Raw genomic sequence first — 27,620 nt, 5'->3', positions numbered from 1 at the left:
ACGATTAAAGGGTGATGAGTTTCATTTTGTCCAACCGATAAGTTTTGTGACCTTATAGCCGAGGTGAATGTAGAAACAAAATTGTGCTACTGAACTTTCAGATATCACGAGCGTAGATAAGTTTTTATTTAGCCAACTAACACTATTTGATCACTATTTCAACGTAACATTTTATATTTTGTTGGTGTTATGTTTATTGTACTTGTTTACATTTGGTTACATTTGTTTACATTTGTTTACATTTGTTTACATTTGTTTACATTTGTTTACATTTGTTTACATTTGTTTACATTTGTTTACATTTGTTTACATTTGTTTACATTTGTTTACATTTGTTTACATTTGTTTACATTTGTTTACATTTGTTTACATTTGTTTACATTTGTTTACATTTGTTTACATTTGTTTACATTTGGTTACATTTGTCTACATTTGTTTACATTTGTTTACATTTGTTTACATTTGTTTACATTTGTTTACATTTGTTTACATTTATTTACATTTGTTTACATTTGTTTACATTTGTTTACATTTGTTTACATTTGTTTACATCTGTTTACATTTGTTTACATTGTATTTGTTTGATGATTTTTAAATAGTGATCTCATTCTATTTATTTTCAACCAGACGAACATTTTACAGAGCTAAAGATGATGAGTCTTATTGCTGCAGTCCTCTACCTTCCTACCACATTGCTAATCCATAGATCTATGTCTTAGTGAAGGAGAAAATTTTTCTCCCTCATGAAAAAAAAGGGGGTGGGAGTTGGGTGTTTTAATAAGTGGGATTTACTAGTTCAATTTTAGTACCCTTTTAGGCAAAACAGTTCAATAAAAAAAAATCTTTTTATATAAACCTCATTTTGCAATCTTTTTTAATTTTGGCTAGGAGGTTATAAAAGTTATTTTTATTATCATTATTGTTATTCTTCTTCTTCTTCTTCTTCTTCTTCTTCTTCTTCTTATTATTATTATTATTATTATTATTATTATTATTATTATTATTATTATTATTATTATTATTATTATTATTATTATTATTATTATTATTATTATTATTATTATTATTATTATTATTATTATTATTATTATTATTATTATTATTATTATTATTATTATTATTATTATTATTATTATTATTATTATTATTATTATTATTATTTTTACTATTATCATTATTATTATAGCGTTTAAAATCACTAATTAATTCCCAGGAACCAAATTCATGGAATGTTGATAAACGTAACAGCAAAAAAGTAACTCATTGATGTGTGTGTGGTGTGGCTGCCACACCACACACACAGAAAAATGTTGTGTAAGCAGAGAAATGTTATGTTTGTTTTAATGTTAATTTTTGACGAGAAACTGAAAGAATTTGGGCAACGGTTTGCCTGTGATGTAGTTGCAGTAACGTAATTGCAGTAGTGCCTTGTTGCAGTAACCACAGACGGAACTGCTGTAATGAAAAAATTTTGGTAGCTCAATTTTACCAGACCATCAACTCTGCCTCGCACATGGAATCCACTAGGCTGTCTGTGAGGTTCTATATAGGCAATCTAGACTTATTTTAAAAAGACTTATTTGTTTGCTGCTCAATTGTATATGACGTTGCTGCTATATATATTTATATTTTTGCTGCTGTTGTTCCCCTGAAATATATATTATAAAAAAATATACTAGAAAACCGGAAAACCGGTTTTTAAAACATTGAAAACTGCGGTTTATTCGAAAAATCGGTTTTAGAAAAAACTTAAATATTTCCTTTCCCTAGTGTGGCATATTTAGATTAATCAGAATATTTGCTTCAATGCATTTCTTGTTATGAATGGGCTTGTAAAGTCTGCTTTAGCATCGACATGTGTGCAAAAATGTTCTTCATTTAGTTAAATATCACATAAAACTCTTTTTACACTGACGAAATCTCCCCATAAATGGCGAAATCGCCCCATAAAAGTGTATAAAATAAGTTTTGATTTATGAGTACAAAAAATTAAAAGTTCTTGATTTTTTTAAACACTCTCGACCTAAAAATAAATATTTCTATATCATTCAGTTATTGGTATGATGTGAAAACTTCTCATGTCTGACAATTAACATTAAAGCAGAAAAAGTGCGTCTAATATGCGTCTAGAATTGGACATAAATAGAATCTCTGTAATTAGACGTTTTTTTGATGTCTAATATACGTCTAAAATATACGCATCTGTGATAGATACAAGTTAGAGTATTCTTCTTTATTTGAAACTTCTGGTTCTTCTTTAAATCAATATTTTTTCTGATTTCTATTTAGTTCTTTACTTCCTCTGATTATCAAAAGTTTCTTCTTCTTTTTCGCTTTTCTTCACTTATAAAACATCTTGTTTATCTTAATAAATTTCAATCACAAGAATTCTCTCTCTTTAAAACTCTTCTCTTAACCGTAAGACTCTTTTTTTTTTGGACTTTTATAGTTTTTACACGTTTTCGGGTTGCGATACCTTTTCATTTATTTATATGGCAGGTTGATGAATCTTCGTGTTTACGTCTTTTCCCAGTTGTTTTTAACTTTTCTTCTTGTCGCATTATCGTTTATTGAAATTACAAGTTGAATAAGTCTCCGTGTGTACGTCTTTTCTCAATTGTTGTTTTTAACTTAATTCTTTTTGCTTTATCATTTATTTATATGAAGACGAGTTGACGAGTCATCTTGTGTGCGTCTTTTTCGGTCGTTGTTTTTAATTTCATTCTCCCTCCTCACAACATTAAGAAATGAAATCAAGAAAGTATCATTATCCATGCAGCTGCAATTGATAAGCAACTTTTTAAAAAGCGGTTATTTTCAGAGCAACATATTGTTAAAAACCTATTTCAGCATGCATTCTGTAATAAAGTGTCATTAAACATGCATTCTGTAATTGAAGGGATTGAAACTCTTGAAATTTTTGTTTTACTTTTATTTACAACAAAATGTTTATATTTTCATGTTAAGTAAAAAAAGGAAATAACATAAGCAGGAGACAAAAAATGTCTATAACCCCTAAAAAAGATAAACTGATATATCAGACTTAGATTTTTAAATATCAAAAAAATACTTTTTTTTATCTTTTTAATCAAATATCGAATTACTCCGGATAAACCGGCTAAAAAACCCGATTGAAAACGGTTTTAAAAAAGACCGGACTTTATATATATATATATATATATATATATATATATATATATATATATATATATATATATATAGTTAAAATAGCCAAACGTGTGAATTGTTCACGAGCCTCAGTTCAAAAAATAGTTAAAAAATATAATGAAACTGGTGATGTAGTGGAAAAAAAGAGGTCTGGTCGTCCCAAGAAGTTAAGCCTACGTGATGAACAGTTTTTAAAAATAACAGCGCTACGAAATCGCAAGAAAGTAAGCGCAGAACTCGTTCAAGATCTTAAAAGAGCTAGTGGAACTTTAGTACATGCATCTACTGTGCGACGATCTCTTATAAAATCTGGATTAAAAGGCTGTGTAGCTATTAAAAAACCTTTACTACGCAAAGGTAATAAAGAAAAAAGATTAAAGTTCGCCAGAGAGCACAAAGAGTGGCAGAAAAATCAATGGGACAAGGTATTGTTTACAGACGAATCTAAATTTCAAATATTTGGGACGAATAGACGTCAGTATGTTAGGCGAAGAAAGGGAGAGGCATTGAAAGAGCCATGTCTAGCATCAACTATTAAACATGGTGGGGGAAATATTCAAGTTTGGGGGTGTATTTCAATAAAAGGGGTAGGGGACAATGTTAGAATAACAGAAAAGCTTACAGGTGAAAAATATAAAAATATTTTACATAATCATACTGTGCCTTCTGGACGACAACTAATCGGGGATTATTTTATCATACAACAGGATAACGATCCCAAACATACTTGCAAATTAGTTAAAAATTGTTTGTCAAATTTGGAAGAGGAGGGAGTGCTTAAAACCATGCCTTGGCCTCCTCAGAGCCCTGATTTGAACATAATCGAACATGTGTGGGACTACTTAGACAGAAAGAAGATGGAAAGGTTGCCAAAGAATGTAAATGAACTTTGGAATGTTCTAAAAGAAGAATGGTATAATATCCCCATCACATTTATTGAAAATCTGTATAAAAGTATAACTAAAAGGCTCCAAGATGTTATTGTAAATAATGGTGGTCACACTAAATATTAATTAAGTCTCTATGTATAGTTATAAATTTAAATGTTTTTAATAAAACTTGTATTATATTACACAATTTAATAAAAAATATGTTTGTACATATATCTTTGTTTTAATTTCATTTTGTTTGACATTTTGTCTTGAATATATAAAAATTCTTTTAGGTGCTACTTTCTTTTGCACAGTACTGTATATATATATATATATATAAACGAACAATATCTCATGATTGATGTTTTGTGAAAAAAGTTGCTTCAAAATGTTGAACAGTTCTCTACATACTAGGTTATTTCCTTTTTCATTATCAGAGCGATGCGTTGTGCACTAGGGTTATGACTTTTTTTCAACCCCATGCTCCTGTACTGTAGTTTGATGAACTTTTACCTAAAAACCACGAAACGAACTATTATTTGCGTATCTTTTGAAAAAGTTCATCCCGCCATTGAAAAATCAAATTTGACATAAGTACTACTATGTATTTAAATGTATTTAGAATGTCATAGTCATGTAATACAAAAAAATTTCAATCCAACAATGATTAAGACCTTGCTCTTGCTTGTTGCATAGAAGGAATAGAAGGTGTAATTTGTCTTTATTTTTTCATAACGAATACATTTCTTCCAATACTTTGATTGCGCGCTCTGCGCCTTGATCACTTCTGGGGATCTCTAGTATAGATGGTTCTCGCTTCCAGTGATTTTTCAAAGAGCTTAAAGCCTTTTTTTTTTTTTATGAATTCAGTACTTCAGCCAAGTTATTAAAGTTGTTTTCGTTGTACAGTTGGTCTGTAAACCAATGGTCTGCCCAGCCATACGATATAAATCGGCATACTCTTTGTAGAACTGTCCTTGTTGAATGAATTAAAATGAAGGCCTGGATTGCTAGTATAGCTTGGAATTACACCTTGCAATGCTGATGTTGGCTAGTGTTCGGCAAAATCAAATATACGTCAAACCTTTAAAGATTTGAATTTGAACTGTTCTTTGAGGGGATAGATTTGAATTTGATTTGACAAATATCTGGAGGATTCGGATTTGATTTTCAAATATTCACTTTGTTCTCAATTTTTGCGTTTGAAAAAAAAACGCCAAATTTTACAGGCCCGCAAACATATATATCACTTTATTCCGGGGTCTTTGCAGTGGTTTCCGGAATGGCGGTCGCCTTTCAATAACGGAAAAAAAAAAAAAAAAAGAGTTTTTAATTAAAGTTTGTTAATATTAAAGAGAAAGTAAAGAGCATAGAGAAAGAAAAAAAGAAAAGAAATGTAAACAAAGTACAAGATTAAAAGAAAAAACGTAGAAAAAAATATATGTAAAAATCAAAAGAAAAAATTGCAAATACAATTTAACCACAATAAAAATGGAAAAAGTAAAACAATAACGAATCGAAAAACATTCATTGAAAGAAACAATCATTCGAAAAAAGAAAATGATAAAAAAATATAATAATGGCTTGCTTGAAAGCAAAGAATTTTTTTTTTAATTTTATTAATTTTCTGTGCGTTTTTGTATATTGTCTTGTATGTTTGTCTATTGTTTGTATTTTCCGTCGTGTATTCAAATTCAAATTTATTTTAATATTCGTTATTCTTATTTTCATTAATTATTTTTCATTATAATAGTTGCTATATGTCATTGTTTACTTTTACGTTTTATCAGTTTTAACTGTTTGTAACTGTCTAACTTTGTTTATGTAGCTATTGTATTTATAAAGACAAGTGACTTATATATAATTATTATTATTGTTATCATTATTATTAATATTATTTTTATTATTTAAACCATTATTATTTTAATCATTTTCATTAGGTGTTTACTTAATATTAGTATATTTACTATTTGTAAACAACCTTGAAATGTATCTATTTCAGAAATATATATTACATTCCTAATTATGTCGGATAATCCAGAACCCGAATCTTTTTCTGTTACAAAAACCACCAAACGTTCACAATCAATTGTATGGGATCATTTCACAGTTGATGAGCATGACAAAACCAAGGCCATATGCCAGCATTGTCCAAAGCACAAGAACAAGTATGCTTACAATAAAGGTGGGACAACAAATCTAATGAACCATTTAAATTCTCAACACAAAAGCGAATTACTTGGGGACAGAGAACCAAAGCAACGACGTTTAGATGACATGATAATGACACCAATCGTTTATTCTCCAGATCTATTCAATGAATACTTAGTTAGCTGGATTGTCAAGAATGATCAATCATTTAATGAGGTAGAGTCCAGCCACTTTCGTAAACTACTCACTCTACTGAAACCAAATTTGTCAATCATGAGTGCGCGCCAATTAAAAAGCCAGATAATGGACACTTACAACACCAAAAAACAATTGCTAAAGACCCTTTTTTTGAATCTTGACTCAAAGTTTTCATTCACCACTGACTGCTGGACATCACCCAACAACATTGCTTTTATGGGCATAACGGCTCATTACATTGACAAAGACTGGAACCTACATGCCAAAACTCTTGATTTCAAATCCTTGCCTGATTCCCATTCAGGTTCAAATTTATCTAATGCATTCTTGTCAGTTTTGATTGAATTCGGTCTTACAAGCAAAGGAATGGGCATTACCTTAGATAATGCTTCCAATAATAATTGATTTATGGATATTTTAAATTCCAAGTACGAAATTAAAACCACCTTTGAGCATATCCGGTGTTTTGCTCATGTGCTGAATTTGGGCGCGCAAGCAGGTTTGGATGTTTTGAAAGATGATCTTGTAAAACTTAGAACAGGAATTAAAAAAATCCGATCCAGTCCTCAATCATATTCTAGGTTCAAAGGTTTCCAGCAATCAAATTGCACCTTAAAACCAATACTTGATGTCCCTAATAGATGGAACTCAACAGCTGATATGCTTAAACGAGCAATGGAATTGAAAGTTGGTTTCATTGCGTATTTTTGCGATTTTGACTCAACTGCAAACAATCCAGACTGTTTTCTATCAATTTCAGCAGATGTTTGGAACAGGTTTGAAACAATTGTTTTGTATCTTGAACCATTCAAGGAATTTACCCAGCTCATTAGTGGTGATTCATATTCCACATTGTCTTTGGTGGTTCCTCTCTTCAATATTCTTTTGGCTCACATTACTGAATGGATGACCACAAAAACCAACCCTGAAGATAATCTACACCGCTCTACAGTTGCAGCGCTCGCAAAAATGTCAAAATATTATAATTTGACTAGTGACTGCTTTACTATCTGCACTGTCCTGGACCCAAGATTTGGTATTGAATATTACAAAAATGATAAGGGCGCAAACAGCGAGTCGTATACAAAGATTATGGACACAGTCAATTGTGAATATCAAATCAATTATGCCCCAAGCAATGGTACAACTGCTACAAGCATTCAAAACGTTTCAAAATATACCCCGTTCAAATCGCGTGTTTCATCAAACCCATGTAATGAGTTTGAAAACTATTGTAATGATACAAGTAAGATAGATGGCGGCAATAATAGCAACATATTACTTTGGTGGAAATCTCGATCTGACAAATATCCAAACCATTCAAGCTTGCCAGTGCTTGAAGTCTTGGTTGGATTAAAAAGAATAAAAGAAGCTGTAATGTGTGAGAAATAGTAAAAAAATGCTGCAATATGAATAAAATTTATAGATTCAGATAACTAAAATTAATAAATGAAATAAGTTAAATAACGTTCAAATATACATCAAATCTTGGAAAGATTTGAATTTGATCTAAATTCAAAATAGGAAGATTTGAATTTGGCCATTTCAAACATTTGACGCATATTTGATCAAACTATTTGAATTTGTGCCGAACACTAATGTTGGCTAATTTCTGAAACCTGATCAACTGAAAATGTCACTTTTCCTCAAAAAATTTCTGCTATTCGCTCTGTTCTTTCTTTGATTTTTCGTCCAAGGAAATGTAATATGGTAGCGAAAATGAAATGGTAGCGTTCGATAATTTGCTTTTAGAGAGGCATTCTGCACTTTTCTTCCAGTGAACTTTCTGGAACACTTAAGAATATTCTAGAACAATTTAGAATATTCTTAATTGTTCTAGAATATTCTTAATTGTTCCAGAATATTCTAAATTACTCCAGAATGTTCTAAAGTCGCCTAAATTATTCTGGAATTTTCCAAAATGTTCTAAAGTTCTAAACACTTCTAATCTACACACAAGTTTTAAATGATTTGCAGCAAACCACACGTATTAGCCGAAGCAGCTACAAGCTTAAATAAATGACGAATCGTCATTCTAAATGCGAGATTACCTTTTTTTACAATCGAGAAGAATTGAACATATTTTCAATGTTTTCCGACAAAAGTTCATCGATTTATGACACAGGAAATTAATTTTTTTCGAAAAAGTCAGAAAGTCATAACCCTATTGTGCACCGATTTTTAGTTAAAATGTAACAAAATTATAAATGAAGTGCCAATTAACCACTTTAAAAATTTATTTCTCCACTTCAGAAGTTAATCATTTCCTTGTTTTTTGTATGATTGTATGGACTTTCTCTAAACATTCTAAATAATAAGTATCGGTTGGTTTTTCGATTTTTAAAGAACAGTTACGAATAATGTAAAACGTTCTACGCGAGTTGTTTGAATAGAGTTAAAACGGTTTACATATTCAGACATAGAAACTTACAAGATTCCAGAAAAGAAAATCTATCTATTCGATCAAAGTCGTTAAACTCACTTTTAAAACAAATTTTAAATGACACTTACGTATAAGTATAAATTTGTCGCACTAAAATTATTATTGTTTTAAACGTGTATAAATTGCTGTTTTAACAAATTTCAGAAAATATGATTTATATTAAAATCTAATTTTGAAGTTTATATTTTATGGGTTATTATCCGTTAAAAACCGATAAACCGATGCCAACTAAATATTAAGGGTCTGCGTCTCGGAATCGTTTTCTCTGAAATGAACCGGAACAAGCATAACGAGACAAGAAATGTCCCGGAAAAAATTGACGAATAAACTGTCCCGGAATGAAGTTATAAACCGGGACAGAAACTTTTCTTTCGGATTTTAAAAATTGTATCCCGGATATCATCGTCTAGTCTCGTCTCGAATAAAAAAAATAACGAGACGCAGATGCTTACTAAATATAGTCCCTCATCATATTAACTTTGTATAAATATTGTCCCAGATAAGGGCGCTCAAAGTCTTGATTAAAGTGTAAAGTTTGTCACGTTTTACGAAGTCCTCGCCGTCATAGCCAGCACTAGAACTTTCTTTTACAAACACTTCAAGTATAGTTTAAATTGAATTAAAAGATGAAGTGCCTCTACTTAAATTATTTATATGTTAAATTTAGAATCATATTGTAATATAAGAATAAAGGATGCGAGTTATTTTAAACAAGCCTTTCATTTTTTGTTTTCCATGATTTTACTATTTTGCACTTATGGTCCTATTATACACTTAATCAGTGTGCGATTTAAAAGACTATAAGTAAATTTCTTATTTTTTTATATTTTAGATAACATTTCATTATAATATTTATAAAACATTGAAATTTATAGTTTAAATTTTATCAAGAAAAAAGCTAGACAAATATCAATATAAATCTATATAAAATTTGTACATAAAGTAAAAAATATATAAAATACGAAAAAAAGAGCTCATGGGACTAATTTTACTTAAAATCTTATTACTTTTATTCGTATTTCATAGTTTTTTTTTTCAATGAATCTGCAATTGAGTAATGAATAATGTTTATATTTTGAGTATGTTTATCTGCGTGTGTGCACGTTTAAAATCTAATGCAGGCTTTCATCTTTTAGTTGTAAGTTTCTTAAATAGTTCTCCATGTCTGAGTTTAAAGAAGTATCATTAACATCAGACAGGCTAACCTTAAAACGTATCCATCCTGATTTACATGCTGCTGAAATTAATGTTGTTGTAACTGATTCATTTGACACATTAGGGCAATGGCTACCTTGGTCTATAAATACTCCTAGTATTGAAGTATGAACTTGTTCATAAAATTGCATTTATTTATAATGGTTCTTTATAAGTTTGATGATATAACAAGTAATATTTATTATTAATAAACAGTTAAACACAAAATATACTTATGAATAAAATATTATTTAAAGAATTATGTCAATAAATTGAATAAGATGTAACTTATATCTTACATAAATAACGTAGACATTTTATTCATGTAATCTTATGCACATATATACCTTAATAATATTCATATATAAAATGTAATTTGTTTAGGAAACCTTAAAGGCCCTTGTAAGAGTGGCACAGGATCCTCATTATGCATTTCGTATTTATTTAACTGGATCTCAGCAGCTTATAGGACAATGTGGTGTCATATTACAAAATGAAGTTGATTCAGAAAAGAAAACTTATGAAATTGGATACTGGTTGCATAAAAATTATACTGGAAATGGTTACATTCATGAAGCTGTATCATGTATTATAGATTTTGCTATTAAAAATTTAATGGCTAAAAGATTTTTGATTTGTTGTGACGAGGACAATGTGAAAAGCCATAATGTTGCTTTAAAGTGTGGTTTTAAACTAGCATGGAAAAATGAAATGACTTTTAAATCAAGACCTGACTGGGGTTTGAAAATCAATTTTAATTTTGAAAAAATTGTATAAACGTATAAACACATATATGTACATAATCATATGGTAGTTTTGTTAGGAGTTGAAAAGAAGTTTAACATTCCAACATTGCACAATATATTTAAATGTTTTATCATGCATGAACCATGAGATAACAACTTTAACTACTACATAACATCAGATTAATTATATTAAACATAAATATTTTTCTTTGAGAGTCTTGTTGAAATTCTGAAGTAAGTTGAAGTAGGACTTGCTTTTTATAATTATCTCTTCTATTTCTAATGAAGAACTGTAGTGAACACCAGTCTGCACAAACATTAAACACCTTTAAGTTCTGTAATTGGCTTAATTAGCCATAAGGTGACTGTCAAAAACACTATAATGGAGATACACAGGGGACTTCTTAAATACAGAGAGATTATTATGCTAATGGGTGGCTCATACTAAACTATCTTTCTTTGCTTATGAGTATGCTCAGTAATGAAAGGTCATAAACCTATCCTGCATTGCATCATATATAATTCAGCATTGCAAGCTGAAACATTTTTTGAATTATTTCCTTTACATTCATAATACATGAAAGCTAATAATTACTGCTTTATTAAAAAAGAGGATTTTTGGAACCAGAACTTAGTATAAACCAAACAAAAGTTCAAAATTTGTTAAGTTTAAACATATTGTCAATATATGACCATGTCACTATACAACTATCTGTTGTTTATTAAATTGTTTGTATACAACTACAATTACCACATTGCCTATTCAATCACAGGAAATTTAACATCAAGAGATAACAGTTGGCAAGGGTTTCACTTTTTCAAAATTGATTTCCATTATATTTATTAATGATTTCATATCCCAATGATTTAACTGTCTGGTCAGTAACTGGGTATCCATTTCAGTTTCTAAGGTAGAATTTTTTAACTTGTTAGAACTTGTTATAAGAAAAGAAAAAAAGTTTCTCACTTTCACAATAAGTTTTGTACATGAGAATTTTGTTTTTTCACTACAGAGCAGGGTGGGTACCTGAGTATCTGGTTATTGAACAAATGGTTAAAGTAACGTTAGGAAATTTTTTTAACTTTTTCACACTCAATGATTCTCACAAATTTTTTACTTATTAAGTTTCAGGTTACTAATATTATGGCTAAGTGTCTGTAGCATGATATCAATAATGGAAATCTCATTTGATTACTTTAGTTGGTTCAATCAAGTGCAGGCTTTACTATTAGCATGCTTTAAACTTTATCATTATTGCAGTAAACTGCTTCATGGTTAGAAACCATTATACATACAACTTTTAAAATTCTTTTATTTTAACCTTTTTAGGATGAAATTTACAGGATTTTATTTCATTCTAGCATGTTCTTATTATATAACTATTTAGGTCTTTCAAAGTTACTTAAATATCTATGTGTTTATATTTTCCTTTTGTTTAAATGAAAGAAATGTATAAATTTTTACTGGCTATCTACTCTCTACAACTTGCTTTTACTCAAGCTGCAGAAAAGATGGAAGTTGATTTAAATGTTGTATTTCAACTATCCAAGTACAATGACTTATGGAGTAAGGCTGTTAAGCTTCTATCTCCAATAAAGTTGAGTCAGTTAGAATTATCTCTAAGGAAATTAGATAAAGAGGAATTGGCATTAAAGCATCTCCAAGAAGAAGGTAATGCAAATTTTATTTTGGTGTCATAGAATTTAAATCTGCATAATAGATTAAGCAACTAACCATTTGGTTGAAAATTTAAGCGTTTTTTTTTTGTTTTGTTTTCTTTTGTACAGGTAAGTGGGTGGCACAAAATGTATAATTAAAGTAATACATAAGCTGTGATTATTTCTGCCTTTTATCTATTTTTATGGCTAAATTTACACTCACAACTTAACCAGGTAAAGAAGATAGTGAGTTAGAGTCTTCTATTCAAGAACATTTAGCAGAGATTTTGCAATTATACAGATTAGAAGAAACATCTAGCACATTAAATATGGATGTCAAATCACCTACATTTTCTGATGATCGGCTTGAGAATATATGGAAAACTGTTCAATTTGAATGTAAGACTTAAGATCTGAATATAATTTTTGTCTCTTTATTGCTACTGTAAAGTTTGATTTTACTATATGACTTTGTAAAACCTAAGGTTTGCAAGATTTTCTTATATTTATGAATAATATTTAGATGCAAACTTTTCAGTGTTAAATTTTACAAAAGACAGAAGTTTATTAGATTGTCAAAAACTAATTGCATAAACATTTTTTAGCAGAGTATAATGAAAGTGAGCGCCAAGCTTTATTCAAAAACTTGCTGCATTTACAAGAAACAATAAATGGGTTTCAGAAACTTTCAGCTAAAACAGAAAAAAGTGGTCCTAGCGATGTCAATAGCCCTAATTATCAGTACGAGGCTGCAAAACACAGCAAAAAACTGGCTGAAATGCGGTACAAGTTAAAAGAAGAATATGATAATATCAACAGTCGTATACAAGAAGTTAGTAAGAAGGTACTATTTTTCTGCTTTTAGCTTGCAATTACTGTGCTTTTTTCTATGTGTGAGTGAGAGCCGATTTTATTTATATTACTCCAGAGAAGCTGGAGTGATATAAATAAAAATACAGTTGCTTAATGAACAAATTAATCTGTTTTTAAAGGTTAACAAAGAGATGGGCGAGAGTTTTTTTGACCAAAGAGTGATTGACTTGTGGAACAAAGCTAAGTTCTCTGGCCAGTTTAATCATGAAGAGCTTAAATCTATCAAAGTATTCTAGTTTGTTTTTTTGTGTATTTATTTTGGAAGAAAAAAAAGTTTATTACTAAGGCAAGTTGTTACTTTTAAAACATTTAAAAGTTTTTCAGGCTTAATGCAGTTTTAAGAGTTGTTTTTTTTAAAGGATGAGTTGCGCCACTTTCAAAATCGAATAGATAAGTTGGTTTACTGGGAGAAAGAAAGTAAGCAACTTCATAATCAAATACAGAATGAGGGAGCAAAGCTGAAAGAAGAGTATGACTATGCTTCCCTGAAAGTCAAAGAGTACCAGAAATATGTAAGACTTTATTTGCATGTCTATCAAACTTACAGATGTTTAAAAGAAAGATTAAACATTGTTGTAGAATAAATATATCTATTGATAACTATAAAATGCTACTCATTCGGATAATGTTTTTACATTTAGTTAACATTTGGTTGATCTATTTGTCAATAGGTAAAAAAGTATTATGCTACAATGTATAGCCGTATTTCACCTAGAGTGGAGCTTTGACCTAGAGTGGAGCTTTGATTTCATCTAGATTTGGTTATAAATAGCCATGTTTACTCTGAGGCTAAGTTTTGCAGTCAGCTTTAATATTTATTTATATATGTTTATAACAGTTATTATTTAAATTGTAGCCATGTAAAATGTAGTTTTTAGTTTTTATTTATTTTTAACTTCGTTGTTTTTGTACAAATAAATGCACCATGAAGGCCACAGGACAAATGTTGCAGTTGTTAAAATGGTTTGTTTATGTTGAATTAAGTTGCTTTAATTGTGATAAAGAGAAAAGTTTTTTTTTAAAGCTTAAAAGTTTTTCGTCACATGTAAAATATACATTCTTGATGTAATACTGATTTTTATTTTTTGTTGTTTCCCTGGTCATCTAGTAATCTGAATGAACGAATAAGTGTTTTTATAGTATTAATGAGGTGTTTATGAACGAATTAGCCGAAATTCTTAAAACAATAGAATATTAACATTCTTCTTGCAATATAAGGAATGCAATGTGTAAAATATGTGCAGTTTATGATGGGAGGTGTTTTATTTCAGTCTTATAACAAGTATTTTCATAAATGACGAGTGTTTCGATAAATCAATTTACCTGGGAGTTGTATACTGAGATTGTGAAAGGTGCAAAAGATACAGACAATATCTTCTTTTCACCGTTCAGCATATATGCAGCACTATCGGTTGTTTTTTGTGGCTCTCGTAAGAACACAGGTGAGCAAATGAAGTTAGTTATGAAGACAAATAGCGATCCAGAAAATGAAGCTTTTCATGCCGGATTTAAAAAGGTAGTACTTTATTATGCTCTTGTTCATGGACCAAGGTTAAAATTAGAAAAAATAACAGTGTTAATTGTTTTGTTGTTGCTGTTTCTTTTTTTTTAAAAAAAAAAACTGCAACTTTTCATAAAAACTCGATTATTTACTTTATAGAGTTTTGAGAGACTGTCAAGTATTCATGACAACGGCGTCGTTGTTGATATTGGCAATCATATTTGGGTTGAAAGCAGCTATGCGATCAAGAGTGAGTTTGAACATATGCTACGCACGTTTTATGATGCCGAAGTATCAAACGTTGGTTTCATAAATGATCCCCTGCATGCTGTTGAAATAATCAACCAATGGGTAGATTCTAAAACTCGTGGTAAAATAAAAAACGTTATTTCGGGTCAGGATGTTTCTGCCGACACTCGAATGATTATTACAAACGCCATTTACTTCAACGCGTTATGGGAGCATGCTTTTAAAAAACAAAATACCCAATCTTCTACGTTTCACGTATCAATGAATTCTGCTACAAACGTGTCGATGATGTATCAGAAAAATAATTTTAAGTTGTTTAACGATGAAGAGTTTGACTCTCAAGTTTTGACAGTACCTTACAAGGGTGACATGATGGAGATGATGGTTATTTTACCCAATAAAATTGATGGTCTGCATGCTCTTGAGTTGAAGTTGTTACCTCCGGACACTTTCTTAAATAAGCTTCGAATCTGGAGAAAATCACGAGAAGTAAATATCGACATTTACATCCCCAAGTTTACATTCTCGACGATGAGCAGCCTGAAAGAGTCTCTGATGGCGCTGGGAATGACGGATCTGTTTTCCGAGTCAAAATCGAACTTAAGCGGGATAAGTAGTTCAAATGATTTGTTTGTTTCTAATATCTTTCATAAAGCATTCGTAGAGGTTAATGAAGAGGGGACTGAAGCAGCTGCGGCTACTGCTGTTTTGATTGCAAATAGATGCATGCGTTTGTCGCCAGTATTTAAGGCTGATCACCCTTTCCTGTTCTTGATTTATGACGTTGCTCATGAGTTAGTACTATTTGCAGGAAGGTTTTGCAACCCTAAATAAGCATTAGTTAGTTGTGCGGTGCGGGAGTGATTATTTAGGTTTATACACCTCCAGTAATCTTTTTATTTGTCTCAATCTACATAGTATATTTTGTATTTTTTCTAACATTTTTTTTAGAGATGTCTTGTTTTAGTTTTTGAGTGGAATTTTTCTATCTTTTATACTTGAGTTGTGTCGGAGTGCAGGCAATAATTTCTTTATAATAATGATAATAATATATATAAATCTTGAAGATATGACTTACACAAATACATTTGTATTTTGAATTTTACCGAATTGGTTTAAATGGCATAAAAGTTATTTCAAAAACTTCGAAGATGTATCAAATATTTACGAAGTAACGCATTCACGAAGTGACGTATTTACGAAGTAATAGTAAAACATTTCTCTGTTAAGTTTTTCATGTGGTGGTTACGATTGTGAAATTGATTGTAAACCTGTTGGGTAGCCTAACAATAATCCTCAACACATCAGATTCCTGTAGTTGCATTCACGTCCGAAAGCCCGGAACACTTAGAAAAGATTTCAATAGTTTGCAAAATTATTTCTTTTTTTTTTTTATTGATGAAAATCAAATATTCGAATATATACGATCACGATAATGCGTATCGCACTTGCTTGTTAAAAATATCAAAATTGCAAATAATCAAATGATTGGAGTGCGCAAATTTTTCTCAATTTCAAATGTCCGCGAAACATGGCTCACACTTTACACAGTATTGCGTGAGTCCTAGAGATGTGTCTTAAAGTGTGTTAGAAAAGAGGAATAATTCAAATGTTGCTGTCATTTTTTCAGCCATTAGCATAGCCCAAACAATAAATCTAATACTTTAGAAGTTTAAAAAGAAATCTAAAAAGAAATTTGTGAACAGGTTGTCAGGGCTCTCCATGCGAGTTTTGAATCTTTAGAAATGTTCAAGATCCATAATGTGTACAGAAAGACAGTTTACAATATCAAAAACTGTTTGTTGAGTAAGGGTTATGTTAAAAAAAAAGCTAAGAAAAAAAGACTAGTGTCTTGTTGCAAAAAAGTCCATTAAGGTGATGGTCAGGGAAATGAAGTCTCTCAAGACCATTAAGGTGATGGTCAGGGAAATAAAGGTGTTGGAGAAGATCATCAGGAGGGTTAATCACAACCGCCTCGGAGTCAAATTTAGAGCTAGGTATTGAATTTTTTTTTTTTTAATCGTCTTAAAGTATTGAGCTTCAAAAAAGAAGAAGCTGTTTTGATTTCTCAAGAACTCCAGAAATTTTGTTTTCTAATAAGAAGTATTTCACAGAGGACAAACAGATACATCTCTACCTTAAAAGTTAAGAAAGCCCTGAGACACCAAATCTATCAGACACACAAAACACTCAAGGCTGATAATGGTGCTTGCATTGATTGCTTCAAACGGCCTCAAGATGCCGCTAGTAATTCTGCCTTCTGGCTTTGGAATGGGGGCTAAGGAGTACTTAAACAGGGGGCCCGATCTTGGTATTTCACTGTAAGATGGGGCTCCCTGTCATTTAGCAAATCAGTTCAAAACTGGTTATGAGAAAACATCAACCTCTGGGATAAAATTTGTGGCCCTTTAGCGCACCAGACATGAATCCTTTGGACTTCAGCGTATGAGCTCAAGTTTAGACTGGGACTCATTGCAAACAGTATACTAACGTAAATGATATTTGCTGATCCATTTGGAAGCCATATGAAGATCTCTCCATCATGTACATCAAGAACACCTGCAAGATGTTCAGGCTTCGTCTGGAGGCGGTTAACAAAGTTGAAGTAGGAAAAATTTCGAAAACATTTAACAAGTTATTGTCCATTTTTATTAACTTTTCATTAATTACTTTTATTAGGTATATTAGTTTGTCGCGAGGGTTTGTAACATTTAAGTAATATTTAAATAATATTTATCTAATATTTATGTGATATTTATGTAATACTTATGCAATATTCATGCAATATTAATAATAATCATTTAGCTGTTTTGTTTCAATCTTTTTTCGCAGATTATCTATCTATTCGATTAAAAACTTTTAACTCACTTAATCGAATTTTCTGAATTTTACTAAAATAGCACTCTTCAAATGTTTAAAACAGCAATGTTCTTTTGTGCAATTAAAGTACACACCAGTCGCACCAAAAATATTGCTGTTTTAAATGCGTAAAAAGAGTTAGCACTTTTTTAACAGACTTCAGAAAATTCGATTTATCTTAACCCTTTCATGCGCTGGGTTGTTGTATAACAACAAATTAAACTAAGCTTCCCCAATTCAAATGGTGCGTTCTAACCGATTGAAAACAATACTATTTTATAAAGGAGAGTTGAAAAAGGCTGTAGAAAAAGTCTACTTTAACATTTCATAGTACCGCTATCATTTTGTAGATGATTTTTTATGAGTTATGTTAGTTACGGAAAAATAATTGATGCATGAAAGGGTTAATATCTTACTAAATATTGCTCCCCATCATTTTCGTGTTGTATTGTCCCAGATAACGACGGTCGAAGTCTCTCACGTCCCGATGAAAGCATTTACTTTGTCACGTTTTAAGAAGTCCTCGCCGTCATAGCTGGCACTAGAGGTTACTTTTACAGATAATCTTGGTAATCTTTAGAATCAATCAGGGCGAGAAGATACTAGAAAACTTTCACTATGTGGTGCTAGAGTAGACATTAAAGGAAGATCTAGATAAAAAATTTTTTTGTATGATTAATTAGTTTTTTCGATTTCTGGAATCCTCATTGATTATTTTTTCTCCCCGATAACAAGTTTAAAATAAACTACAATATCATAAGCAAAAAAATGAAAAATAAAAATAATTGAAAGTATAGCTTAAATTGATCTAAAAGATGAATTATATCTAGTTTCATTCTATACTACTTTTATATATTAAATTAGAAATGACATTCTCAGTTTACATCTTGACTTCGATTCAAGGCCAGTACAAGAACTGGTGCCCTAGGCAAATCTTGTTTGGTGCCCCCTACCCCTTACGTTTTCTACCAAATCAATCCTTTGTATATTATGCAGTATGAGCTGTAGCACTATCTTGCTGAAACTTCCAATCTCCGCCTCTAAGTTCAAGGTTATTTATTGTTAGAATTAAGTTATTTTCCAGGATGTCTACATGTAATCTAAGTTGATTCTACCGGTATATGTTTGGCACATACCAATACCTTTGTAGTTAAAACATGGCCAGATACCAATAGAGCTTCCGCCTTTTTGTGATGTTGGTCTAATATACCTGAAGTGGTACTTTTCTTGAGCCTTTCTTTTAACTTTACTATTAGATTTACGGTTAAAAAGCTTAAAGTTACTTTCATTATTTCAAGTTACTTTTTTCTATTGTTCAATAGTCCAATACCTTTTTCACAACACCATTTAAGTCTTCTTTGCTTATGGTCTGAGGAATGGTTTTTTCAAAACATAATAAAAGACAATTTTGTATTTGTTCAAAGTTCTACTAACAGTACTTTTGGAAATTGATATATTCCGGCTCGTATTGACTTGAGTAGTGATTTCTTTGTAAGTTAGTCTAGGATTCTTTCTAACTGATCTAAAAACGTCCAGTTGTTGCCAAAGGTCTACCAGACCTTGACTTTTCTCTGGCACCAGTAAATAAGTAATATTTATACACCACAAACACTTTCAATGAACAAAGATTACGTAGTGATTTACCTAGTGATTTATCAATATTTTTAAAATGCATTTGATTATTCATATCGGTTTTTTTCTTTAAAAACGCAAATTTTCCTTTTAGATCAACCACTTTCTCTGAAAGTTTATATCGTTTATTCTTGGTGGTTCATCTTGGTGGTACTGACGCATTTTTCTGAAACTCCAATAAGTTCAGCTATTTTTCGATTGCTCTTGGTACCTTCTTCTAGATGAGCAATTATTTTCCATCCTTGTTCCTCGGTTATTGTTTTTTACCCATAATAGTAATTTTTTAGAGCAAAACTAATTTCACTTTTGTTAAATATTTAAATAGTGATCAAATAACTCAAACAGTTTCATTTTTATACCTAGATTAAGTTTTAATTTATAAATAAATCGAAGATCACATTATTCAACTAAAATAAAGTGTGAAATGATCTGAATTTATGGAGATATAAGGTATTTTAGAAAACGCGCCTAAACTTTTGAACAATGTAGGAAGTAGATAATTTAATAACATTATTTATAGATATAGCTTGTTAATGCTCTAACTAATATTTTTTAACTTCCTTATGTGTGTCTTTGAACTTAAGCAGAACATGGTCAAAGGTATGACTCATTTCTTAAATCTCTAAAAAGCTGCGTGTCCTGTAGCTACAAGACCTCTTCGAGAAGTAATCTTTTCTACCATTATGTAATCTAAACTGCCATTGTTAGAAAAGCCTTTCAGCTTCTACACTGAAAGAATGTATTTATCAATGGTCTGACTCTTTTGAAGTTGTCTGTCTCAAATGTCTTGTTTTCTTTGTTGTTTATAATTATAGTTTTTTGAAAAATTTCCATGTTTATTTTTGTTGTTTCAAAAGGAGATAAACAAACAAAAGATCTGAGGACCCCTTACAGTTGTCATAGTACCTGGTGCCAAAGTTCTTACTGCCGGCCCTGGGCGGATCTACGAATCATTGTAAGGGGTTTGGTTGAGTGTAGGAAAGTTTTGAAAATGTGGATTTGGTACTCTAGACACGCTGATTTGTATTACTGATTGCTATAACGTACCTACTAGATACTAGTCTAAGTTTTAGTGTTACGTAATCCAAGGAACATTTCATATGAAATGCCATACTTACCATTGGTTAAAATGTGATAAATTTCATCACATTGTCTGTAGTGTCCAAACCATGCACTTGGCAAAATGAGAAAAGGTAATGATAAAAATGTGAAAAGTTATTTTTATAACGACTTTATTTGTATGTTCTCAATAAATATGAATGACAAATTGAGATTTAAACGTTTCGAAATGGAGAAAACAGCAGTACCTTTTGACTGTACTTCAAATGACAAGTAAAAAATAGGGTGTATCAAAAAACAACTATTTTTGAATTTGAAATTGTAATAGAGCGGAAAAGTTGCATAATGCTATAAAAAGTAATTGTGCCAAATTTTTTTGTATACTTTTTATGTCTTCAGTTCGCGCTAGGGTTTTATTTTTCTTACAAAAACACGTTTTCTGACCTTTTTTATAAAATAAAAATAACAAATTCTATGCATATACTAGAGTTGTATTAGAGTTTAAACATTACACAATGATCAGGTTGAAAATGGTTACAATTTTTAAGAAAATATTTTAATGTCTTCAGTTGCCGCTAGAGGGCGCTGAGTTTTTAAGAAAAAACACTGTTTAATGAGTTTCTGGCAAACAAGCTCTTCAGTCCATAATGTACAATTAAAGTTATGTGAAAAATATTTTTGAAAAATATTTAAAGTTTAGCTGTAATAAAGTTCAACTATCTGATCCATTTGGATCTGTCTCAAACTGTCTTTTTGTGTTGAATAAAGGCATTATTTTTTGCGATGCAAGTTTTGCACGAATGAAGCCGTCTCTTTCAGCCAAACCGCAAACTTGATCTGAAGCTTCGGTTACAAGTCTGATGCATCTCTCTACTCCTTGAGTATGGCATGGAAAATGCTGCACATCTGGAAGATAAACATTTGTTAACATTTCAATTAAATTTTCATCTGAAATGTGAGTGGTTATCAGTGGTTCATTTAGTTCACATTTTTTCCAAATCAATTAGATCTACATAGTCTTTTGCTTCAAAATTGATTTTTGGTATAGAGAACTTTCGGACTTTGTTTGTTTTTATCGATCTTGCTTTCATTATCAGTTGTAATGCCAATTTCCTCACATTTGGGCGAGTATCCGATATCATAGCAAGAAGCATGTTTTCTGGATGCGGAAAAAAAACCATTCCTTTGTATAACTGGATCGATGATACTTTCTTTTTGACTACTGGCATACCTGGATAAATTGATGGTTAGCCATAAATGTCTAACACATTCCGTGCACAAGGGATTACATCTTATATTTAACCACATTTGGAAGTAAACTTTAATAACAAACTCAACTATTTCTCTCAGCCTGTGTAACGGTTCGCTACATCCAATATAATACCTCAATATTCTGTTTCCATTGGTCACCCACCTGGCATGGTTAAGTTTTCCAGGATTTCGGTTAGCCAAAGCGTTTGGACAATAACCTGTAGATATTGCTTTGCAAATATCAAGTAAGTATTTTTGGTCAGAACTTAGAGATTTTTTGTCTATTTTTGGCAATCTGACACTGGCAGGAATGTAGTTGACTATTGGCAAGGTATTACACAATTTAATTTCTCTTCCGATTGGTCCAGACCATCCGTTAGGTCCTGATGTAGCTCCATCTAGTTTTTGAACTAGATGCCGTGAGGCAGTTTATTAGCATGTATTTGACAGATAAACCAGTGGACAGGTCTTTTTAGTTCTAATTCGAACAAAGCAATTAAGAACCATTAAGAAATCTGGTATTGACAGCTGTTCCGTCACAACACTACTAGAAAAAGCGGATTCTGGCGCATTGATACTTTTCTATACTTAAGGAATTCAAGATGGCGTCGTTTTTAGATGTGTAATCATGTTCTGAGTTATATTTAATGAATTTCAAGATGGTGTTTTTTCCGTGATAGATTGTTTGTAGTGTGTGGTTATGTCTTTGCATTCATCGATCAATGTTTTTGGTTCAGAGTCGTGTATGGGTTGATCAGAGCTGAATAGTTTATCATAGTCCATAAAATTAAAAGAAGGTTCAATGCCTATCGTAATGTCGTCTTGTTGATTAAGATTTATAAAATTAAGTTAAATAAATTTCTTATGGAATTAAAAAAATGTTTTTAGCGAGAACAAAGCATGCAGATGAGATGAAAGCGCTGTTTGATCTTTTGTTCAATAATATGAGGATGGTGTGTTTGAAGATAAGTAAAGAAGGAATTTGTGTAAAAAGCAAAACAACGATAAATTTAATGTTTGAAGTGGATCTTTTAGCAGATCGGTTTGAGGAGTACGTGTTTGATTTTGAGGAACCGTTGTATGTAGGTGTTGTGAGTTATATAAGTAAGGTGTTTAAAACGGCGAAAAGTAGTTGCGAGTTGACATTATCAATTTTGAATGTGGGAAGTTTGGAAATCACCGTGAGATCTTTAGACCAGTTTGCGTATAATATTAAGATAGCAATAGAAAGCGTCCAAAACGTGAATTTGAGTGAGCGCTATTCTTTTTTGTTAAAGAGAAGAATTTCAGCTTTTAGGTTTAGGGATATGTGTAATATGATAAAGCCTACATCTGAATTTAAAGTGTGTTTAGAGAAAGGGTTGTTAATATTTTCAATGGATACATGCGATGTATTTACTGAGAGTTTTAAGTTTGGAGAAGAAACTGAAGATGAATTGAAGGTGAATTTGGTGCGTCGGTCTGATCAGTTGTATCGAGTTTCAAAAATAGTTTCTTTTTCATGCGTGTTGGATGTGTTTGTAGGAGAGACGTTGATGATCTCATCGATAGGAGAGATTGGAACGGTAAAAGTGTATTTTCTATGATTATATATATCAGTGAAAAATATATAAAATAGTCGTACAATTTACAAGATTAAATTTAAAATGGGAATGCTTGAGAAGGGTGAGTTTGGACCGAGTAATAATCCAGCTCCAATAGATTGATAACCTTTTCCATTTTTAACAAAGAGTCCTTCACCAATAGTAGGTTTTACCCAAGGTCTTAAAAAGATTCCTGATCCTGCGGCAGTCATTTTCATTCCATTTCCATTCTTTTTCAAGTAAACGATTCCTCTTCCTGCAATTTTATCAACCATAGCAGAGCCAGCAGAAGAACATACACCTGCTAACAATCCAGTAGCTAGAGCAGGGACTACTTTTGTGGCAAGAGTGCTACCTATCATACCTAATAACGGTAAAAGAGCTCCGATGAATCCACCTTCAATGGTTGAGTTGTATGATAATTGTTTTTTGCTCAGTTTGAGTTTGACTCCAGTTCCGTTAGTGTATGCTTTTGTGATTCTATTGAGTTGAGATTTTGTTACTGCTAGAACATGTTCACCTTCTAGATCTGAATGAGATAGTCTTATATTGACATCAGTCTTTTCTTGAATGGCTTTTTTTATTTTGTCAGATTGACTTTGTGAAATGTTTATTTTTACTTTTTGGTAGTTGCTCATTTTTTAAATAAAAAGAAAAAAAATTATCGTTGAACTGCGCTGCTCGTAAAAAGGTCTTGAAGCACGGAGGTTATTCTTTCTCTAACGTGAAATCTAAGGATAATGTCTTCACCTCTAAAGTCGATCAAGTTACCGTTTTGATCTACAATTCTTGTTTCCATTCTTGAAATTCTACCTACCATGATAGGTAAGTATATCAAGTGAAAAGGTTTTTCGCTAATTTTGTAGCCTGGAGGAGAGTCAGGATGAAAAGAGTAAATGTCAGATGTTCTTTTTCCGTTATCATAAGATGCTCCGATAACATCGTTTGTGATTCTGATGATGGTTACATCGTCTATTCTCGAAAGTGCTTCAGACTCGTAATAGTCATTATAACTTGTGACTTTATTTGGATCTGTCGGATCTTCTTTTTTCTCTACATAGGTATATTCTGCTTTATTAAATCCAAGAACAGTGGCTAAACTGTTATTCACGTTGAAATCCACCCAATATTTTGTTGTAGATCCAGGTTTTCTAAATTTCAGTGTAGATCTTAAAGTGGTTAGGTTTGCACCGATAACAACACCATCCGCTCTATACAAGTTTCCAACTTGTTTTTTCATTTCATTCTGAAGATAATCATTAATCTCGCTAATTTCATACGCTCCTTCTTCGATGTAAATGGTGTAGCTGTTTGAACCGGCGTTGGGGCTGTATCTGAAAACATTATTTGTCGAATTGATGTTGGTGTAACTGTGAACAGTGTCAAAACCGACAAGAGCCATTTCATACTTTTTATTAGGTTCGAATTCGATGGGGTTGTCAAACTCGGTTTGGATGGCGCTGTTTCTTACGGTTGGAGTTTCTTTTTTTGCTTTTGCAAGGAGATAAAATCCGCTCATCTTTTTATATAGAGTTGGGAAAAAAAAAATTGTCAAATCCGCTTCGATATTTTCCACAATCCTTTTTTGAGGATAAATCAATGACTGCAAATCCGTGAGGTTGAGACCAACAATATTTACAAAACTTTTTAAACTCTTCTATTTTCATATCGCTTGAAACATGATCTTGGTAAATGTGGTTAATGTTTTTCGAGTCTTGAGGAAACAAGCAAATGAAATTAGCGTTTTCTCGTATGGTTTGTCTAGGTAGCATAAAATAGTTTTGAGCGAGGTAAAAGCAGTCAACGTTAGAGTGTCTTCCTCGGATGTAGTATTTTTCACATTTGTTTTGTTTGGTCAATTGCAAATCGTCAAAGATCATTAAATTGTTTTTGGATGAATCAAGATCTTCTGGTTCTGGCACATCGTCAGCAGTTTCGAAAAATTGACATTCCATATCCTCTGTGTTATTCCATTTTTTTGAAATTTCATCAATAACACATTCAGGACTCACGTTTAATTGTTCAATTTTGCTTTGAATGTTAAACAAATCAAGAATAACCTCTTTCGGTAATTTCTTCTCGAATGAGTTTTTTAATATTTTATATTCCGGCTGAAAAAGAGATTTTCCAAACACTTGTAAATGATTATAGTCTAACCAGCCAGGTCTTAAAAGTAAATTGAGTAGCAGCGTCGTTTTACCGCAACCTGATTTTCCAATAATGATTCCACGTATACTTCTAGGCAAAAGTTTGTTGTTTTTCCTTTTGCTTTTATTTACATTCCATGACAAATCAATCACTTCCATTTTTTATTATGTTGAATATAAAAAAATGTATTGCGTCAAATGCAAAAGAATAACAGAAACGGACAACTTGCACCATGCTATAAGCAAAAGCAATAGAAATATGCTTAAAGGAACTTGTGTCATCTGCGGGATAAAAATGAACAAATTTGTTTCTACGCATGCGCTTAGTGGAGGAGACTTGGTGGAATCGATCAACAAACTCTCTAACAAAATCAAACTTCCATGGGCAAAGTTTCCAGGAGAAATGCACGTTCCAGGTATGAACTTTGCAGGGCCTGGAACCAATTTAGACAAAAGACTCACTTCCACAGACATGTATCAAGATTGGAGCAAACCGGTGGATAGAGTTGACAATGCTGCATATCACCATGATTTAGCTTACAAGTATTTTAACAACAAGCAAAACAGAAATTTAGCAGATCGAATGATGCTTGAAGAAATGAACTCTATACAAAACCCTACTCAGAGAGAAATAAGCGAGAGAAAAATCATTGAACCTATCATCAAAGCCAAAGCTAAATTCGGATTAGGTGTTGCAAATTCGAAGAATTTCCACAGATCTAAAAATACAGTGAAAAAAATTTTTTGATTTTGAGTTAAATAAAAATCTTGTATATAGAAAAGAAATGAGTTTTATTACAATTGAAAGTTTTGATGAGAGCAAATTATCAGTTGGAGAAATTTACACAGCAACCAAACCAGTAGCCTATCAAAAAATACCATTAAAATATTCTTATTCAACTGGAGATGGTCCACTTGTATTACGAACACCTATGTTATTTTCATATGGTGTATGTGAGAATAAAGATCCGACGACACAAAAACTGAATGGATATTCCATGTCCTTTGTTTGCTTTGATGCTAAAAAGGGAAAGACAGAAGAAAAGTTTATTAGCACAATGGAAAAGATCACTTTGTTCATTAGAGGTGAAGTGGATAAATTGTCACCCAAACTTAAAAAGGGAGGAAGAAAAAAGCAAATTAATTCAGACGAATTGAGTATTTTAAAATATAAGCCTGATCATCCTGAAGCAGCGCCAGTGTTTTATGCTAAAATGCTTATAAATAAATATGAGAAAGACGAAATACTCATTACTTCTGTATTTTATAGAAAGAAAACAGATATTGATATAAAAAATGGTCTCAAAGGAGAACGTCATAATAGAAATTTAGTATGTTTTTCTGGACATAATTTCCTCAATCAAAAATGTTATGTCATTGGAGGACTTAGAATTGAGGGAGTGTATATAGGTGCCTCTATTATGTCTATTCAAGTTAAACTGGTAGAAGCAGTCATCGTGAAAAATGTAACTTTTTCTCATATCAGTATGATGGGAGACTTGGATTTAGAGGTTAAAGAATCGGACGATGATGAAATGTAAATCACTTGTGAAATCTGTGGAAAAATCTAATTTTTTTAAAATTTTCTGAATTTTAAAAAATGATCAACGTTGAAGGAATTGTACTACCGAACAAACCTCTTACCAACTTTCAATTAATAGATGCTGTGAAAAAGCTCAAAATTAAAAACTTTAGAGGTGTGTTTGTGAGGGATGAATTGCCAAAAAAGACAAGAAAAAAAGAATGTGGAATTGTCAACACGGGAGATTCTAGCACAGATGGATTTCATTGGATCTGTTGGTATAAAGACGGAGACAAAAAATACAGCTTTGACTCTTATGCTCAACCTCCTCTTGTAGAGCTCATTGATTATTTAAAAAGTCCAGTCTTTTACAACAGTGAAAGAGTTCAATTTGGTAACACTTCTTATTGTGGCCATTTGTGTCTTTACGTCTTGAAAAAATTACAGGAGGGGGATGACTTTCAAAGCGTTGTCAACACACTTTGGTGAAAAAAAAGTCGTGTCTATATAAAA

The 27,620-nt window shown here is 31.4% G+C and overlaps 6 protein-coding genes across 6 annotated transcripts in view; 3 read left to right on the top strand and 3 right to left on the bottom strand.

Annotated features, from left to right (window-relative positions):
* The window catches only part of LOC145202058 (uncharacterized), a 177,452-nt gene that overhangs the window by 86,599 nt on the left and 63,233 nt on the right, over window positions 1-27,620 (bottom strand). The gene's annotated exons all lie outside the window — the stretch shown is intronic.
* The window catches only part of LOC149891088 (uncharacterized), a 107,310-nt gene that overhangs the window by 16,457 nt on the left and 63,233 nt on the right, over window positions 1-27,620 (bottom strand). The window lies entirely within an intron of this gene.
* LOC145202065 (uncharacterized) lies at window positions 9,897-11,730 on the top strand. Its single transcript, XM_080074956.2, has 2 exons — window positions 9,897-10,152; window positions 10,411-11,730. Exons 1-2 carry the CDS (start codon window positions 9,994-9,996, stop codon window positions 10,801-10,803), a joined length of 552 nt encoding a protein of 183 aa, XP_079931082.2. The 5' UTR covers window positions 9,897-9,993; the 3' UTR covers window positions 10,804-11,730.
* LOC145202062 (alpha-2-macroglobulin receptor-associated protein-like) lies at window positions 11,892-14,373 on the top strand. Its single transcript, XM_080074953.2, has 6 exons — window positions 11,892-12,444; window positions 12,666-12,830; window positions 13,037-13,275; window positions 13,424-13,531; window positions 13,664-13,816; window positions 13,976-14,373. The coding sequence occupies exons 1-6, from the start codon at window positions 12,213-12,215 to the stop codon at window positions 14,030-14,032; spliced, it is 954 nt and encodes a 317-aa protein (XP_079931079.2). The 5' UTR covers window positions 11,892-12,212; the 3' UTR covers window positions 14,033-14,373.
* Window positions 14,367-16,137, top strand: LOC145192428 (serpin B6-like). Its single transcript, XM_080069715.2, has 2 exons — window positions 14,367-14,820; window positions 14,965-16,137. Exons 1-2 carry the CDS (start codon window positions 14,599-14,601, stop codon window positions 15,886-15,888), a joined length of 1,146 nt encoding a protein of 381 aa, XP_079925841.2. The 5' UTR covers window positions 14,367-14,598; the 3' UTR covers window positions 15,889-16,137.
* On the bottom strand, window positions 24,093-25,744 carry LOC149891093 (uncharacterized). The gene has a single exon (XM_090083285.1). The coding sequence runs from the start codon at window positions 25,742-25,744 to the stop codon at window positions 24,962-24,964; it is 783 nt and encodes a 260-aa protein (XP_089939411.1). The 3' UTR covers window positions 24,093-24,961.

Source organism: Hydra viridissima, unplaced genomic scaffold (genome assembly GCF_058129835.1).
Source record: "Hydra viridissima isolate aposymbiotic clone 2 unplaced genomic scaffold, HvirCarnegie_v1 scaffold_3, whole genome shotgun sequence".
NCBI classification, from domain to species: Eukaryota; Metazoa; Cnidaria; class Hydrozoa; order Anthoathecata; family Hydridae; genus Hydra; species Hydra viridissima.
The sequence above is the reverse complement of the archived record's forward strand: the minus strand, read 5'-3'. Positions and strand labels throughout refer to the sequence as shown.

Bases quoted from the DNA above. Each gene is read 5' to 3' on its own strand.
- LOC145202065 (XM_080074956.2), top strand. From the start codon at position 9,994: ATGTCTGAGTTTAAAGAAGTATCATTAACATCAGACAGGCTAACCTTA. The intron at 10,153-10,410 runs GTATGAACTTGT...TAATTTGTTTAG, and splicing joins TAAATACTCCTAGTATTGAA to GAAACCTTAAAGGCCCTTGT.
- LOC145202062 (XM_080074953.2), top strand. From the start codon at position 12,213: ATGAAAGAAATGTATAAATTTTTACTGGCTATCTACTCTCTACAACTT. The intron at 12,831-13,036 runs GTAAGACTTAAG...AACATTTTTTAG, and splicing joins GAAAACTGTTCAATTTGAAT to CAGAGTATAATGAAAGTGAG. The intron at 13,276-13,423 runs GTACTATTTTTC...CTGTTTTTAAAG, and splicing joins TACAAGAAGTTAGTAAGAAG to GTTAACAAAGAGATGGGCGA.
- LOC145192428 (XM_080069715.2), top strand. From the start codon at position 14,599: ATGACGAGTGTTTCGATAAATCAATTTACCTGGGAGTTGTATACTGAG. The intron at 14,821-14,964 runs GTAGTACTTTAT...TTTACTTTATAG, and splicing joins TTCATGCCGGATTTAAAAAG to AGTTTTGAGAGACTGTCAAG.
- LOC149891093 (XM_090083285.1), bottom strand. From the start codon at position 25,744: ATGGAAGTGATTGATTTGTCATGGAATGTAAATAAAAGCAAAAGGAAA.